Raw genomic sequence first — 17,945 nt, 5'->3', positions numbered from 1 at the left:
ATCACCGGGTCACTTTGCTCAGAAGAGCATGTGTATGGCAGGCACATGGCAGCCATGTGGAAGGTCTGGGGACTGGCAGGGCCGTGGGGTGGCCCAGGAGAGGCTGGGCTCTGCCTCAGACGCTGCCATTGTCCGGGAAGGCAGGGCTCCAGCCTCAAGGGAGACTCTAGGGGAAGGAGTGTCCAGGAGGTGAGGGCAACCGAGTCCCTGGCCAGGCCCTTGGAACACAAGGATGAATGCGATGCGGCCTGGCTCTCTGGGAGCTCAGTCTGGATGGACGGCCAGACCCAAACATGCAAGTCTCAATGAAAGGTAGTGATGGAGCAGGCCCTCGGGAACTGAGAGCCCGGAGCGGGGCTGTCTGGGTCAGAGAGGGGACAAAACAGGAAGGCTTCTGGAGGCTGGACTCAGGTCTGGCAGGAAGAGAGGCACGAGGTGCAGACAAAGGGGTGTGCCAGGGGGAAAGAGTGAGTTCAGAAAAGCAAGCTGGAGCCAGCTCACAGAGAGGGCTGGAGCGAAGGACCTGGGCTTTGTCGTTCCCCTGGGGCCTCGAGGACCCAACGAGGGTCGTGAGCAAGGGGTGCAGCTGTGGAGATCTGAGCCTCAGGGCGACAGGCCCGCTATGTGCCCTGGCTGCCTGGAGAAGGCTGGAGGGCTTCCATCCAGGAGGCCAGACCCCAGGCCATGTCAGTGGTGCAGGTAACAGGCAATAGTGCTGAGATGCCCGTGGCTTTCAGCAGGACGCCACACCCTATGAGCACCCCCGCCCCCCAGGGAGCTGAGGGCCCAGTGGCCAGCACACAGCGTCTGCTTTCCCCGGGAGCCTCCATGTCCCAACACTGTTGACAGTACCCATTGGCCCCCTTGGTACAGACAGATCCAGAACCTGTTATTCCACCCACTCCCCAGCTTCCCCAGGGGAGCCCCCCGCCTTCTGCTCTTCCCGTCCTACACTGCAGGTCATTGACCCCAGTTGGAAAACATCAGGCTCACCATATAAGGAGCATAGGCCGGACCTGTGTGCTCAGCGATGGCATCTGCATGGTGGCCCTGCCTCATCTTGGCCCTGCTCTCTGGCTTGGCGGCCTCTGGCTTCCTGAGAAGCCCCTCCCGGCCACTGGGGGTAAGTAGCCCCGTCTTCACCCTCTAAATGTGTCACATTGGCAGAAGCGACAGGATGGACAGTCCTCTATGTGGGGAGAGGAGGAGGCAGAGGGCTAGGCAGTGAGCTGCCGGGGACAGCGTTGGGTGTCGGGCTCTTAAATCTCCCGTGACCTGCATTTCCCCACCTGTCAACTGGTGATGCACCAGAAACAGCTCCCCTCGCTGAGGGGCTGTGCAGGTCCACATCTGAGACAAGGACAGACGACTCCAAGAAAGGCTGAGCCATTGGTGGGGGCGTTCTGGGGTTTGGGGCCCAGGGAAAGGCAGAGGGAGTCAGGGTGTGTGGGGGCAGGGTCAGAGGTAGTTTGGTTCTCCCAGCCCTACTCTCCTGGGACACCTGGAGACCTGCCCTATCTGGGCCTCAGTTTCCCCATATACTCGGAGTCCTTCCTAATCTGAAGTGGCTCTGGGTGGGTCCTATGTCCAGAGGCCCCTCAAGGGGTATGTGTATAGGGGATCTGCTGGACCCTGGCCTCAGCCCAGAGCCTGCTCCCAGGCTATGGTGGCCTTGGCCTTGGCCTGATTCCTGTGTTTGTCTTTGTTTTTGCAGAAACGGAGCCTCCCGGAAGGGGTGAGAACTTTCACCAGGGATGGGGGTGGGTGGGTGAGGCAGTGCAGGATGGAGCTGCTTGCCCAATAGCAGAAGGGGTGGGCCATAATGAAAGGGCCCTCCCAGTTGGCACACAGCTCCCAGCCCTGCCCTGACCGACCCCCATGCGACTCACCAACTCTGGGAAAGAACATGCCCTCAGACCTCTCTGGATGCAGCCCGTGGCCGTTCTTCCACCAGCCCTTCGTCTCACAAACATACCTAGCACTTGCTCGGAGCAGGCCCTGAGCACCAGGCTGGGGACACACATCCTCGTGAAGCACCTTTATATCCTGCTCCACGCAGATGCTCCCTAGACCTTCCCTCAGTCCACTGCCCCCACCAGGCAGGAGGTGTTGGGGACCTGAAGGCCCTCCCCACACATTCTCCTTGGCACAGGAAATAAGTGCCAGTTTGGGGACAGAATCAAGCAATTACCAAAGCAGAGGAGGAGAGCCGGAGTGTGTGTGAATGTGATTGCTTTCAAAGTGGAGGTGAGCCGAAGAGCTAGGGCAGGTGCTCCCCGGCCAGAGATGTGGTGCAGCTGGCACACAGCTGATCAGAAAGGCAGGACCTGTCTGGAGGACCTTGGAGCCCTGAGGATGACTGTCCAGAGGGTGATGGGGAGCACAAGAGGGTTTAAGTGGGAAATGGAGAGTCAGACTGGATTTTTAGAAGACTTCCCCTGGCTACAGCTAGCTGCACAGAAACACATCCAGAGTTAAGGAGGCAGAGCAGGGCCCCTCTCTCTCCTTGTTTCCTTCTCCTCCTCTTGGCACCAATACCCTCTGGTCTCTGATGGGGAAGGAGGCGCTCAGAAAGGCCAGAGTCTTCCAGAACCAGGTGGCCAACTGAATGGGAAGACCGAGGAAACTGAAAGGGCCACTCACCAGGCAGAGGCCCTGGACTCTGCAAGGGGCACCCAGAAGGAGAGCAGCCAGGTGTAGGGGCTGCTTTCCCAGAGGCTGGTCGAGCACTGTCCTCTCCTGCAGGTCAGCAATGGCATCGAGGTCTACAGCACCAAGATCAGCTGCAAGGTGACCTCCCGTTTTGCTCACAATGTCGTCACCACCAGGGCTGTCAACCGCGCAGACACCGCCAAGGAGGTGTCCTTTGACGTGGAGCTGCCTAAGACGGCCTTCATCACCAACTTCACCTTGTGGGTGTCGCCATGGCTGCTGGCTCCAGGCCAGAGGGGCGGGGTGGGAGTGGTCTGGCTCAGCATCAGCCCCCAAGTCTACTCTCCTTCCTTGCAGGACCATCGACGGTGTGACCTACCCCGGGAATGTCAAGGAGAAGGAAGTCGCCAAGAAGCAGTATGAGAAGGCTGTGTCCCAGGGCAAGACAGCCGGCCTGGTCAAGTAAGCGCGGTGCCCCCTCGGCCTTGCGAAGAATGCAGGGGCTCAAGGGCTCTCAGGGATGCAGACGGCGACAGCCACTGTCATGGTCACTCAGAATATTTCATGGTTGTAGCAAAATGTGTCTGTAATGCTTACAGCACTGTCCCACTTAGGAGTGGAGGCAGGCAAGGCTCGGAGTGGGGAGGGATTCTCCTAGGGGCTGGATCTGAGCCGAAGGCCCAGGAAGGGCAGGCTCGCACAGTCTGCAGGGCAGTGTGGTATCCTCTCCAGGGCCTCTGGGAGGAAGCTGGAGAAATTCACAGTCTCCGTCAACGTGGCTGCGGGCAGCAAGGTCACCTTTGAGCTGACCTATGAGGAGTTGCTGAAGAGGCGCAAGGGAAAGTACGAGATGTACCTTAAAGTCCAACCCAAGCAACTGGTCAAGCACTTCGAGGTAATCAATCACCCCTGCAGCTGCTGAAAGTGCAGGGGTGTGGTAGGGAGTGGGGGTGGGGAGGGGTGTTGCAGGAAGGGCCCTGGGGCAGACCCCAGAGAAAGGTTGAGAACCCACCATGGCTGAGGAGCATCGGAGCTGAGAGCCAAAGGAAATGCTTTAGTGCTGGAATGTGGGGGACTGTACGGCAGGTGGTGGGAGAGCTTCGGGGTCACCAACTTGTCTACAAGACTTTGAGGCTGTGTTCTTGCTGGGAGACACCAGGCTTAGCCATCAGGAGTTGTCTGGAGGCTGTCCCTGCGCCCCCACTGACCCTCTCCATTCCCTGGGCCTCATGCTGGAGGCTGGCGTCTGCACTGTCACCGAGTGACCCCTCCTTACTCTTGTCCATTCCAGATAGAGGCAGACATCTACGAGCCCCAGGGCATCAGCACACTGGACGCCGAGGCCTCGTTCATCACCAATGACCTCTTGGGCAGCGCCCTCACCAAGTCCTTCTCAGGGAAAAAGGTGGTGTTCTCAGACCCGAGGTGGGGGGCAGGAACCCCGACACTAATAGGACAAGTGTGAACACTGAGGCTTGGCTGAGGCCAGAGTACATGTATGAGAAGGGAAGGAGGAAATGTCCACAGCCATCCATTCTCTTGGGCCCCCAGCTCAGGAATAAGGGTGCTGGAGGCCAGAGCTGCTCGCTGTCAATGATCTGCCAGAGGGACTGGGGTCCCAGTGACCAGGGGTGCAGGGTGGGGACAGGAGAACCATTTATAAGGCCTGGTCTCGTTCTACCTTGGGAAGTGAGCAAGGCAGATTATTGTCCATTTTACAGATAAGGACACTGAGGCCAGAGGGAGTCATTTAGATCTGCCGACTCCACATTGAGGGGAGACGGATGAAAGGGAATCTCTTGGTGATGCTGGCTGGCTCTGGTTCCCAGCTGTTCCGGGCACCTTGTTTGTCATGGGTAGTGAGTGAATACATGTTACTTGAATAGTAAATCTTAGTCATTCAGGATTTCCAAGTCAAAGCCTGAGGAGCATCTGCTCAGAGGGTTGGTGGCTTCTGCAGGGCAGTGCCTTTGCCCTGGACACCCTGCCCTTTCCCTGCCCCCCTCTATTCCCCTCCACCTACCCCCTGTCCTCTTGGCACCCATCACCAGGTGCCCATCACACAAATTATCGGCATCAAGGTCTACAGCACCAAGATCAGCTGCAAGGTGACCTCCCGCTTTGCTCACAATGTCATCACCACTGGGGCTGTCCGTGCAAACGTCAAAGTCCCTTCAGGGTGCAGAACCCCTCCCTGAGTGGTTTCTTTGTGCTGAGCCCCAAAGTGGGCTGCACTAAAGAGCCTGAGGGCCCAGGGAACGAGGAGAGACAGAGGCTGAGTCGGACAAGGGCCCTGGCTGCCAAGGAGCCCCTGGTCTCCTCTGAGGGGGAGAGGTGCTCAGGAAGGCCAGAGCATGCCAGGCAGCAGCCGGACTGCCCAGGCGCCCCCGGTCTCCCGCTGTGGGGCTTTGCCTCACCCCCAGGGCGCAGCACGGTAGACCGCCCTGGCCACGCTGAGCGAGGCCCTCCCTCATCACCTCCCCCAGGGCCGCGTGTCCTTCAAACCCAGCTTGGACCAACAGCGCTCGTGCCCAACCTGTACAGACTCCCTCCTCAACGGGGATTTTATCATCACCTATGATGTGAACAGAGAGTCTCCAGCCAATGTACAGGTACCTACCAAGTGGCTCTGCTGGGCCGGCTGATTCTCCAGCACCCGGATGTGGTGAGGACTGGTAGAGGAGGGGCTGCAGCTGCATCTAGTGCCCGGACTCCTAGTCCTCAGCTCAAGGCCGGGTTTCCTGCATGGCCTGGGGATGACAGAGAGTCCAGAGCCTTCATGTGTCATCCTATGGTGGGTGGGAAAGAACAGCTTTTTTCTGGAGCTAATAAAAGCCTGGCTTCTGTTTGCAAGAGTTGCCAAAGGCACGTTGCCTCCAGTCTCTCTCTCCCCTTCCCAGATAGTCAACGGCTACTTTGTGCACTTCTTCGCACCTCAAGGCCTTCCAGTGGTACCTAAGAATGTGGTCTTTGTGATTGATGTCAGCGGCTCCATGCACGGTCGGAAAATGGAACAGGTACTGTCCTCACTGCAAGTGGGGGTGAGGTAGGGAGGGAGACAGGTTTATTTGTAAGTGGACAGAGCTGACATTTCCAGTGGAAGAGGAAGAAGGCGGACAAGATAAAAGAAAGGGCAGAGAGCCTCTGCCCACTTTGTTGCAGAGAGCCCAGGCCCCTGCGCCAGAGAGCTGGCTGTCTGCGGCTCCCTCCCAGCCTCTTGTCTGCTGCTCTGTCTCTTTCCCAGACAAAGGACGCCCTCCTCAAGATCCTGGGTGATATGAAAGGGGAGGACTACTTGAATTTCATCCTGTTCAGTGGGGATGTGATCACCTGGAAAGACGACTTAGTTCAAGCCACTCCTGAGAACATCGAGGAGGCCAGGATATTCGTGAAGAATATTCATGATCGAGGATGTAAGGAGAGAGAGGGAAGAGCAGACTCATCTGACTGCTCCTCTTGGCCTGAGCAGCCTGCCTTCTTCGTGCCTTGGGGCAGAGACGCTGCTGGTCCAAGCTCTGCAGACCCTAGTTGGGGGTCACGGTGGGATGAGGGGGCTCTCAGGCTTAATATTGGGGTGTCTTCTTTGTGGGCTTAGGGAACCCACTCTTCCTTTCTCTCACCCATGATGCCGGTGCCCCGCCAGTCCCAGCAGGCGAACACTGCAGAGGGGCCTTATCCTGGGCTGTTTCTTAGGGACAATGACAAATGCCATCAATACTGCTCCCCTCTCCTCCCAGTGAGCGGGCCTGGCTGTCCATCTGGCAGTTTTCCAAACTGCTTTTGCAGCCATCTTCTGGCAGCCCCAGGAGGCTGGTCCTTTTGTCCCCATTGAAAGAGTAAGTCATTCACCCATCCTTCGCTGACTTGCTCGGTTGGTGTCTACTGAGCACTGCCGCACGTCGGCCAGCAGGGTCCTTGGGCCCAGAGCAGGGCCTGCTGTCCCCACCTCCCCCACCCCTGCACCCTGAGGACACCCTCTCACAGCGCTGTCTGTTGTGTGTGTGCCAGTGACCAACATCAACGACGGGCTGCTCAGGGGCATCAGCATGCTGAACAGGGCCCGGGAGGAGCACAGAGTCCCGGAGAGGAGCACCTCCATCATCATCATGCTGACGGACGGGGACGCCAATGTTGGTGAGGCAGGCGGCGTGGCTCGGAACCAGAGCCAGGGTGCCGGGCTGCCTCTCGCCTCCCGCGCTCTGGAGCCGGTGTGCTGAGGGGTCGGGGTGGCTCTCTCCGCAGGGGCCCCCGTGCCCTGTGAGCCCTGCAAGGGAGGGCCCTCCCTCCCCCTGCTGAGGACTAAGCCCCTGCCCCATCAAGGGCTCGTGGCTGTGACTCCCCCACCTGGCATGTGCAGGAGTCAGGTATCTCTAGACAGAGCTGCTCCAGCTGGTTGCTGGGCTGGGGCTGGAGTGTAAATGCACCTTTCTCCTGCAGGGGAGAGCAGACCCGAAAAAATCCAAGAGAATGTACGCAACGCCATTGGGGGCAAGTTCCCCTTGTATAACCTGGGCTTTGGCAATAATCTGAATTATAACTTCCTGGAGAGCATGGCTCTGGAGAACCACGGGCTGGCCCGGCGCATTTATGAGGATTCCGATGCCAACCTGCAGTTGCAGGTATGCCTGGCCTTGCACACCTGCAGGAATGGGGCTCTCGTTACTTCCTCAGGCAGCTGTTCCATTGAGTGACAGTTTCACCTGTTAGAAGGAGCCTCCTCTTGGGCTCACATCGACCCCTAGCTCCCTCTTATCCATCAGTGGTGCTTGATTTTGTCCTCGGGCTACACAGAGCACACCTGCTTCCTCCCCAGGAGTGCCAGATCAAATACAGGACATCTGGTCAAATATGAGTTTCTGAAAGACCATGAAGAGTTCTTTAGTGTAAGCATGCTCTCCGTGTTGCCTGGCACGCTGTGTTCGCTTGCTCTGCGGCTATAACAAAGTACCAGATGCTGGGGGGCACCCACAACAGAAATATATTGCCTCACAGTTGAGCCTAGAAGCCCGAGATCCAGGTGTCAGCAAGGTTGCTTTGCTCCGAGGGCTATGAAGGCAGGGTCTGTTCCGGGTGTCTCTCCTTGGCTTGTGGATGGTCACCTTCTCCTTGTCTCTTCACATCGCCTGGCCTGCGTGCGTATCTATCCCTGGGTCTAAATTGCTCCCTTTTCAGAAGGACACAGGTTACATTGATTGGAACCCACTCCAAAGTCCTCATTTTAACTGAATCACCCCTGTAACCACCCTAAACCCAAAAGAGGTCACGTCTTGAGATACTGGGGCAAAGGATTTGAACGTATGTACTTTGGGGGTATGCATTCATCCCATAACAGACATACTTATACTAAAATGGGATTTGTTGTTTACCCAATCTTCAAATTCAGCTGCACGTCCTGTGTTTTCATTTGCTAGGCCTGGCAACCGCATCCCCTCCCGGCGCAGGTGACAGTGCCTGCACCTCTGCAATGGAGCCCGAAGGTCTTTCCTCCTCTCCTGGGGCCCGTGCCCCATGTCACATCCTCTGCTCTGCCCCTCCTCCTTTCCTCTTCTCTTTCTTAGTTTCATTCCAACAAACATTTCTCAAGCACGTTCTGTGTGCCAAGAACTCTGTGCTTACCTTCCTCTTCTTCCCAGGCTCTAGCTGGTAGGGGGTGCAGCAGGGAAGGCTCCCACAAACTGAAGGGCACAGTCAGGACCACAAGGAAATGGAGATTGAGAGCCAGGACTGGCCCAGCCTGGGGGACTCAACACCTGGGGAGGCACCAGTGGGCACCTGCCCACTCCATCCTCTCCATGTCTGCCTGAGGACCTGAGATGACCAGGTCCCCCTTCTGGGCTCCAGGGCTTCTATGAGGAGGTGGCCAACCCACTGCTGACTGGTGTGGAGGTGGAGTACCCTGAGAACGCCATCCAGGACCTCACCCAGAATGCTTACCAGCACTTCTATGATGGCTCTGAGATCGTGGTAGCTGGGCGCCTGCTGGACGAGGACATGAACAACTTCAAGGCGGATGTAAAAGGCCACGGGGTGAGCTGGGCCAGGGCCAGGATGTGTGCTGTGGACGGGGGACCGGTGCCAATGGGGCTCTGGCCTCCCGGCTGATGGTCCAGCGGTGGTAGCCCTCAAATTGGGCCCGCCTTGTCTAGGCCTCCAGCGCTCCAACCTCTGGCCTCCTCTCACCCTCACCTCAGGCCACCAATGATCTGACCTTCACAGAGGAGGTAGACATGAAGGAAATGGAAAAGGCTCTGAAGGAGCAGGACTACATTTTTGGGAACTACATCGAGCGGCTCTGGGCCTACCTCACCATTGAGCAGCTGCTGGAGAAACGGTGATCCTGGTGACCCCTCCCATAGCCAGCCCCCACAGCTGGGCCCCGGACACTGCCCCACCACCTGCCTGTACTTTTGCCCCTGAGCTGGCTATGCTGTGAGGGGAGCCACACCCCGGAATGTGCCCCTCCATGTACACTCCTTGCTGCCTTCTCCTCTTCTTGGCCCAGCCCCCAGCATGTGTTTTTCCAGGGGCAGAGCCCAGTCTGACATCTGGGGCTCAAGCAGCAGCCTAGGAGCACGTCAAGGGCAGGGGAAGGTCTCAGCAGCCCTTACCCCATACCCAGCATGGGCCCATAATGATGGTGAGGCTGATTATAACCGATGGCTGGAGACCTAGGCCCTCAGCCCCCGGAAGGCAGGCCCATTTGAGAGCATTGCGCCAGCCTTCCTTTAGGTGGGATAAGCCTATAAAGCCTCTGGAGCAGGGGCTGGCATGTTCTGAGTGCTCAGGACATGGACGCGATCGTGAGGGATTGCTGTGATGCCATTTCAAGTCCCTTATAGCTGAGGCCCAGATTCCGATGCAGCCCGTCCATCTGTCCCAGGGAACTGGTGAACCAGTCTTTTCTGAGCACTAGAGGGTTCTACCCCAGGGAAAAGGCAGTCCCAGGCTACTTCTGGGGCTCTTGGCCTAGTGCTGGGAGTCAGAGCACTGGAGCTGACACCCCTGCCCTCCCCAACAGAAAGAATGCCCATGGTGAGGAGAAGGAGAAACTCACAGCCCAGGCTCTGGACCTGTCCCTCAAGTACCACTTTGTGACTCCACTGACCTCCATGGTGGTGACCAAGCCCGAGGACAATGAGGACCAGACAGCCATTGCTGACAAGCCTGGAGAAGGTGGGCCTGGCAGGAAGGTGGGCATGGAGGCCAGAACTCGAAGGCCGTCCAGCCCCCAGGCCTTGGGTGCCCAGAAGAAGAACGGGCCAGGCTGACAAGACCCAGACTTACTGAAGATGGGCAGGTCCAGGGGGCATAGAAGGAAATCTGGCCAAGAGTTGGGGAGGATGTTATGGAGGGAGTGAGGCCACCAGCATGGACAATGGATAGGGGGTGAAGAGGAGCCTCTGAATCTCTCAAGGGATAGGAATCAAGGGACACCTTGCCCAGGGTCATTTCACAGAAAGGGACTTTGGCTACAGCATGGAAGTGTTCAGTTAGGAAAGCACTTCCAGCTTGAAAGTTAGGCCCAGAGCATGTGCCTAGGGATTGTGAGAGGAGCAGACCTCCAGAGCTGGAGCTTGACCAGGCCCAACCTGACCCCGAGAGGGGACTCCTAAGTGTCCCTGTACCTGATGTGGGGATTGGGGGATTGACATGGAGAAGCACAGGAGGCAAAGAGCTGGCCCAGGCCAGGCTCCGGGTCTCTAGGAGCCCCTGGCTCTGGTGGGGAGGAGCAGTGTGTTAGGGGGCCCACAGCTTGGGGCTTCGTGGACAGGCAGCAAGTTGATGACATTGGTGCTGACACCGGCAGTTGGTTGCTGCTGACACATTTCTCTTCCTCCTCCCTCACAGGGCCTGTGGACACGGAAGGTGAGCTTCAGCCGGCAGTTGGGCGGGTGTCCCAGGAGGGGGACAAGAGAGAACCAATGAGGCTTTTCCAAGTGCCCAGCCCAGAGAAGGGCCCTTAGGATACCTGCACTCAGGTCACAGCTCTGCTGCCAACTCATGAGCCACCATGGTCTGGGCTCTGCCTTCTCCGAGCCTCATCAGGCCCTCGTCGGTTGTTTGGAGGTGGCTTCCTCCAACTAAGGAGGGACAATCAGTAGCAAAGCATGATGACCTACAAAACTTAGCAAATTCTCATGTCAGGAAATGATGCTACATTAATTCCACAGCAATCCTCTAAAGGAGTCCTCTCGTGGTTCTCATTTTATAATGAGGAAACTGAGGCACAGAGAGGCTAAGTCTATTCATTGGAGGACTTAGTGAGCAGGTGGCCAAGCTGGGACTTCAGCCCAGGCAGCCTGGCTCATGTGCCCTCACTGGGATTCACAGAACTCTGGGCCTCTCTCATGATCCAATCGCATCCTCGCCCCAGTAAGCACCCCACTCACCAGGCAGGACCTCCCACCCCCTACCTGCCTGCTCCTGCCTCCATCAACAGATGGTTCCATCTGAGCAGCACATCTGGCCGGGCTCACTGCTTTCCCCTTAACACGGGTCTGTCAGATGCAGTCACTGGTGTGCATACATGTGGGCATGACTATGTATCTGTGGGGCGGGGGGTATTACTATCAAGGAAAACAGATGGCTGTAAGCTTCTAGGGAGAGGGAGTTTAGGGGCATGGGATGGTCTGTTGTGAACATGATTCATGACAGAGAAGCAGATGATCTCATGGTGTGCATTTTAGCCACATCACAATGCCATGTCCCTGGCATAAAATTTATATCTCTCTTGGGGCACCTGGGTGCCTCTGTGGTTGAGCATCTGCCTTTGGCTCAGGGCGTGATCCCGGGGTCCTGAGATGCAGTTCCACATCAGGCTTCCCGTGGGGAGCCTGCTTCTCCCTTTGCCTGTGTCTTTTGCTTCTCTCTCTGTGTCTCTCATGAATAAATAAGTAAAATCTTAAAAAAAAAAAATAGTTACATCCGTATTACCACCAGTCCTAGAAAGGAGTTCCCTGGGCACCTCCCATTTCTAAAGCTTGAATTAAGAGTCACATCCTGAGCCTCCACCTGTTGGGTTGGGCCACACTGGAGACTGGTAGTCTCAAGACAGGCAGAAGGCATAGGGTTGGGGAAGAGGGAACCCTTAGACCTGCTCATGCCTGCCCTTTGGCTTCTTTTTGCAGCTGCACGCTCCATGGCTTACCTGAGTGAGTATGCGCGGTGGCCACAGCCCCGTACCCCGAGGGCACTGCCCAGAGAGTGACCCTGGGCCACGCTTTCTTCTGGTGTCTTTCCTGAGTCAGCTCTCTGGAACAGACAGATGGCTGGAGTCCTGAGGAAATGGGGTGGGGGGGTTGGGAGCTCCGGGGAAGCAGGAAAGGGAAGGGGATGAACCAAACTCTGGCTCTGGGTCCTGGCGCCTCCGCAAGCCTGCTTGTTAAGTTCAGCCTCTCTCTTTGCTTCCACAGCCAGCTACCAGCCTCCTCAAAACCCCTACTACTATGGTGAGTGTCCCCGCTCCTTCTGGGGTGAGACCCAGGCCCCAAAGCCCAGCGCCTCCTACCATTGGGAGTCTACCCGCAGGGGCCAAGAGGTGAGGGGAGGCCCCCCTGGAACTATGAGCCAGCCCTTTCTGTGATGTGCCTTCAGTGGATGGGGACCCCCACTTCATCATCCAAGTTCCGCAGAAAGATGATGCCATCTGCTTCAACATCGATGAAGACCCAGGCACGGTGCTGCGCCTCATTCAGGACCCCATCACAGGTGGGAGCTGGGGCTGGGGCTGGGGGCAGGGCTGGGACCAGGTCCTCACTCTGCCCAACTGTACCACCTTTCTGTGTAGCTTATACCCCAAGGGGGCTGTTTAGAGCCACAGGCTCACCACCGACCCAGGACCCAGTGGTGTTAGAGAGGTGGTTAGGGCTGAGGGTGGCCCAGGAGCAGCCTATGTCTGGGAAAGTTTTCTTTGAACACCACTGCCTGGTCCAGACAGGGGGCAGGTCTGCAGCATGGTCCCTTCACCACCAGTGTGACTCAGGAGGGTCTAGGACCAGAGAGGGTTGGCTCTGAAGTCCTGGTCTCACTTGGGGTCCCTACCCTGCTGCCCCTCAGCCAGGCTGGGTGGAAGAGAAGGCACATCCTAAAGACCAGCCTGGACTCAGAAGGCCTCACGGGGGATCCCTGGGTGGCTGGGGATCCCTGGGTGGCTCAGTGATTTAGCACCACCTTCGGCCCAGGGTGTGATCCTGGAGTCCCGGGATCGAGTCCCACATTGGGCTCCCTGCATGGAGCCTGCTTCTCCCTCTGCCTATGTCTCTGCCTCTCTGTGTGTGTGTCTCTCATGAATAAATAAATGAAATCTTTAAAAAAAAAAAAAAAAAGAAGAAGGCCTCACTGGCCTCTCACTGCCCCATCCCTCTGGCAGGCCTCACAGTTAATGGGCAGATCATTGGTGAGAAGGGAGGCGACTCTAACTCCAAGACCAGAAAGACTTACTTTGGCAAACTGGGCATTGCCAATGCTCACATGGACTTCCGGATGGAGGTGACACCGGAGAAGATCGCCCTGTGGAATGGAGCTGCACAGAGCACCTTCACCTGGCTGGATACGGTCACAATCACGCAGGATGGGTAAAGCCCCGCTACTGGGTCTCTGAGGAGCACTTCTGGCCGAAGGAGCCTTTGAGGGAGGTGGACATATCCTAGGACAGAAGATCCATGGGGGTCATGGGAGAGACTAGTGGCCTCAGAGTTCAGCTCCTGCCCAGGGAAGGGTGACCTCGAGGCCCCAGCCAGAAATGCTACCTGGACAGCTACAGGGCTGGTCTCGAGGGAAGGGCTGTGCAGACATAAGCATTAGCTGGATCTGCAGTCTGATGACACACTAATCCCCATTTTTACCTTCTCTGGCTGAGCCTGTTCACTGAACCTTCTCAAACTGCTCAGCTTCTCCTATGTCCTCAAGTAGCCCAGAGTCTACCTACTAGGTCAGGGCAGGGTTGTTACTCCCAAGGAAGAGCTGAGAGGGGTGGAACGTACCCTAGGTCACACAGGAAGCCAGTGGCTGAGCTGAGGATCTATCAGGTCTCCAGACTCCCAGGACAGCCCTGTTTCTGCTTACGGGAGAACAAGGATCCACTCAGTAGAGTGTATAGTCAACACGCACGAGGCATCTTCTCTCCAACACCTCTGAGAGAGTTTCCAGAATCTATGTGTGCCTAGGTGCCGTGTACGGAGGAGGCCCTCCCAAGATGCCCGGTATCATGGCCACCACTGGGTCCTACCTGCTGACCTCCTCTTCCCTCCTAGGCTGTCTGTGACAATCAACAGGAAAAAGAACATGGTGATCTCCTTTGGAGATGGGGTTACTTTCGTGGTTGTCCTGCACCAGGTGTGGAAGAAGCACCCTGTCCACCAGGACTTTCTGGGCTTCTACGTGGTGGACAGTCACCGGATGTCAGCACAGACCCATGGGCTGCTGGGTATGGGTTGAATGTTCAAGCTTCAGATTGCTCAGGACACATGGCAGAGGGGAAAACCCACAGGGAAGATCATCCTAGTCACTCGGGACCCAGCACACAGCACCCAGTCAGCCTCTGCATCAACCACAGAAGGCCCATGGCCGTGCTACCTCTGACGGTGGCAAGGGCTTCCAGCGTGCAGGGGCTGACAGCATGAATGTTCTTGTTCCCAGGACAATTCTTCCAACCCTTTGACTTTAAAGTGTCTGACATCCACCCAGGCTCTGACCCCACAAAGCCAGATGCCACGATGGTGGTGAAGAACCATCGGCTGACGGTTACCAGGTGAGGGGATTCCTCTGACATCCTCACCCTGACCAGGAACAAGGCAGGAGGACCCACACACATCAGCCCGGCAGGCTCTTGTCTCCTGTGGGGCACCTACCTCATTTCCCTCTGGGGTCCTGGCCCCCCTCTATGACTCTTTTAATCAGGAAAACACCAAACTTGGCCCTTTAGAAGGAGTTAATCATCTGATCTCTTGTCCAAAGAGTTCTGGATGCTTAGAATTGGCAACTTCACACCCTTTTCCAGCCTTAAGTCCATGAGCATAGCAACCGTCTTGTCCACACTTGTGTATCACGGCGTCTCTTTCCTTGTCCCCAGGGGCTCCCAGAAAGACTACAGAAAGGACGTCAACATTGGCACTAAGGTCGCCTGCTGGTTTGTCCACAACAATGGGCAAGGGCTGATTGATGGTGTCCACAGGGACTACATCATCCCAGACCTGTTCTGAGTAGACATGTCAGCTCCTGTGGAAACGGCCGGCCAAGCTCTCCTGGCATCCGAGGGAGGGCTGTGACAATAAAGCCCAGGGGGACACTGCCACCAGGCTCTGCATGCTTCTGTGAACCCCTGCTCCAGGGAATAGGCAGGTGGCTCCAAGCGGGGGCTGGGTGCTGCGACAGTAACTCTCTGGGCCTCTCCACTGAGGCTGGTGAAAGACGGGGTTGGCTGGGGTAGCACGTTGGGGAGCCAAATGTATGATGGCTTGGGAAGGAAAAACCAAGAATTGACTCTGGTGTGAAGGGGCTCTGAGAAGTCAAGAAGGGTTGAGTGCATTCCAGAGTCCAGCAGGGTCATAAGGAAAGTCAGGGGTCATGGCTCAGTAGCTCCTATCAGGCCCTTGAAGATCTTGTGATGATGCAGAAGCAGAGAGTGCTCGGGAGCAGACGGATCCTGCAGTTCATTGTGGATGTGATTCATCCCTCCATCTCCCCATTATCTAGCCAGCCACCCCCTCACCCATCTACCAGCCATCTATCCCCCCATCCCCTATCCATACATCTATCCATCCTCCAATCCATCATCCATCCATCCATCCCCCCCCTTTTTTTTTAAAGATTTCATTTATTTATTCATGAGAGACACCGAGTGAGGCAGAGACACAGGCAGAGGGGGGAGAAGCAGGCTCCACGCAGGAGCCCAATGTGGGACTCGATCCCAGAACCCTGGGATCATGTCCTGAGCTGAAGGCAGACCGCCCAACTGCTGAGCCACCCAGGTGTCTCTCATTCATCCATTTAGCAGATAGACCAACATTCTGATTCTGGGCCAGAATCTAGGGGCGCACAGCTTAGTAACTGGTTCCTCTTTGCCTGGGTGCCCCAAGTTTGCTGTGAGCTAGTCTGGGAATTCCTTTGATCCTTCAATCACAACTCATGGTGACCTGCTCTACCCCCACAATAAGTCCTGGGTGGAGTTGGGAGGTCAGACGGAGATTCCCAGAGGAGGGGCTCTGAGCTCTCTGGGCCTGGACTGCTCTCTCCCACCGGGGCAACTGCAACATCCCTTCCTGGGTCTCCCTGCTGCCACAGAAGGGTTATGTAGAGCAGAACTGACCACTGATCCCTGCCTAAAACCCTATAAACACCTGCCTCCCACTGATGTTGGGACAAAGGCCTGAGTCCTACCTGTGGCCTCTCGAGCTTCACCAGCCCCACACACCAGGTGTTTCCCCTCACTTCCAGAGTTCCAGACACACAGACTGCTTCCGGTTCTGCAAACCTAACCCCTCATGCCCCAGATCCTCTGCCTCTGCTGTCCTCTCTGCCTGAGGAGCTATGAGGGGCTATGGGCGAGCTGTGCAGAGGGCACCGCCAGCAGGAAGCAGAGGCAGCTCTGCTTATGCCAGGGCAGGGGCCACCACCTCCTGGGAGAGGTGGGGGTTAGATTGGGAATGGCCACTCCTGCCGGTAGGCGCGGGCATGGGATCTGGCGATGGGTACTGGGAAGTTCCCCTCCTCCCACTCCAGGGGCCCAACTGCCTGAGTCAGGGTTTCCCAGGGCCTGGGGCTGCTGGGGAGGCCTGTCTGGGGGAAAACATAAGTGGCCAGGCCCTGCAGCCCATCCAGCCCCGTGCTGAGGAAGTGGGACTTAAACCAGGCAGTTTTCACATCTATAAAATGGGGAGGAAGATCTTGCCAGATGGTATAAAGACTCCTCATCATTATGGTTTCTGGTCCCCCTGAAGCATCTTTGCCTTGGCCCTCCAGCTTGCCGCCATGCCCAGTGAGCTGGGAGAAAGGCAGGAGGAGGGTCCCAGACAAAATTCTGCCCCTTTCCCCCAATACCAATGCACGGTTATGTTAGGGAGGCCCTCCATGCAGGCAAAAACCGGGTGGGCCCTGTCCTCTCCCCAGTCCCACATCATCCTGGCTATGTCTGCCCCTGCTTGTAGCCTCTGATGCCTCCCCCAGCCTCCAGGCTCGAAGGCAGACTCCATGGCAAGGGGCGCACAGCCCTGGCCGGCCTGGCCCTGCTTTGCCACCTGCACCTCACGGCACAGCTTTCCCTCGCCTCTGAATTCAGTGCACCGTGCTCTGGCTCTAGGCCTGCTGTCTCTGCCCTCTGTTTCCACTGGGCTAACTTCTCCTCATTCTTCAAAATTCCACACCAACCACACCACTTCCAGGTAGCCTTCCCTGATAATACCCAGGTCGGGCAAAATGTCCCAACCGCCCCCCCCCCCCCGGCTCTTCTTGGCATCAGGTTGTTCTCTGGGTGGCAGCTGTCCCAACAACAGGCACCGTGCTTCCCGGGGTACCCAGTGTACCTGCAGCACTCAGCCTAGGGCCTGGCCCAGGTGCTGGGAGGCACTCAGTGAACAAGACAGTGAAGGGCATGCAGCTATTGTCTTCACAGAGAACACCTGCCCTCCAAGTGCTGCTGGGCCAGATGGTGACCCATCACCCCTCTGCTACGGCTCCAATTCCACAGCCAGCTTGCAGGTCCCCGCAGGGGTGAATTTGGGGTAGGCACTCATCTCATCACGCTATGTTAGAGCCAGACCCACGGCAAGTCTGACAGAGCCCCTGAGGCTGCTCCCTTGCCTCACAGGAGCTCAGGCCTGAGCCCCTCCCAGCAGCCTTCACAGGGGACTCAGCCTGTGACCCCCGCCTGCCGACCAGGCTTGATGGAGAGGGGCAGGGCAGCGCAGTGGTCCTGTGTGTTTGGAAACCTGCTGCTAGAGATCCCTCCCGCTGGGCTCTCCTCTGCCCCTTCTAGAGTCACTCTGCAAACATTCTGTAAAGCTCTGGAGCAGAGAAAGAATGTTTTTCTCTGGTGATCAAGTTTGCTCCGTGAGAGCGAGCTGACAAGCTCATTTCTTGCCGTCTCCTGGCTTCCAGGATGCGGGGGACTCAGCTCTGTGCTGAGGCTCCTTGTCCTGCCCCGTGCCTCTGAGCTCAGTCTTCCCCTGCTTGCCTTTTCTCTTCTATCTCATTCTCTTGGTTTTTGCTTTGTTTTCTTTATGCTTTTAATTTGTAAGCCAAAGACATGTGTCATTTTTAAAATAGGTGTAGATTAACTATAAAGGGTTTTTTTTTTT

General features: G+C 56.9%; 1 protein-coding gene across 1 annotated transcript; it reads left to right on the top strand.

Moving 5' to 3' along the window:
• Positions 1–983: 983 nt before the first annotated feature.
• ITIH3 (inter-alpha-trypsin inhibitor heavy chain 3) lies at positions 984–14,944 on the top strand. The gene is made up of 22 exons (XM_038566177.1): positions 984–1,123; positions 1,715–1,735; positions 2,746–2,912; positions 3,010–3,114; positions 3,385–3,547; positions 3,944–4,057; positions 5,139–5,264; positions 5,553–5,669; positions 5,897–6,065; positions 6,661–6,786; positions 7,090–7,271; positions 8,494–8,679; positions 8,844–8,983; positions 9,671–9,825; positions 10,501–10,518; positions 11,781–11,804; positions 12,066–12,101; positions 12,247–12,360; positions 13,022–13,226; positions 13,905–14,077; positions 14,290–14,401; positions 14,723–14,944. Exons 1-22 carry the CDS (start codon positions 1,031–1,033, stop codon positions 14,850–14,852), a joined length of 2,676 nt encoding a protein of 891 aa, XP_038422105.1. The 5' UTR covers positions 984–1,030; the 3' UTR covers positions 14,853–14,944.
• The last annotated feature ends 3,001 nt before the right edge of the window (positions 14,945–17,945 follow it).

The sequence above is a fragment of the Canis lupus genome, chromosome 20 (assembly GCF_011100685.1).
Source record: "Canis lupus familiaris isolate Mischka breed German Shepherd chromosome 20, alternate assembly UU_Cfam_GSD_1.0, whole genome shotgun sequence".
Taxonomy (NCBI): Eukaryota; Metazoa; Chordata; class Mammalia; order Carnivora; family Canidae; genus Canis; species Canis lupus.
The sequence above is the reverse complement of the archived record's forward strand: the minus strand, read 5'-3'. Positions and strand labels throughout refer to the sequence as shown.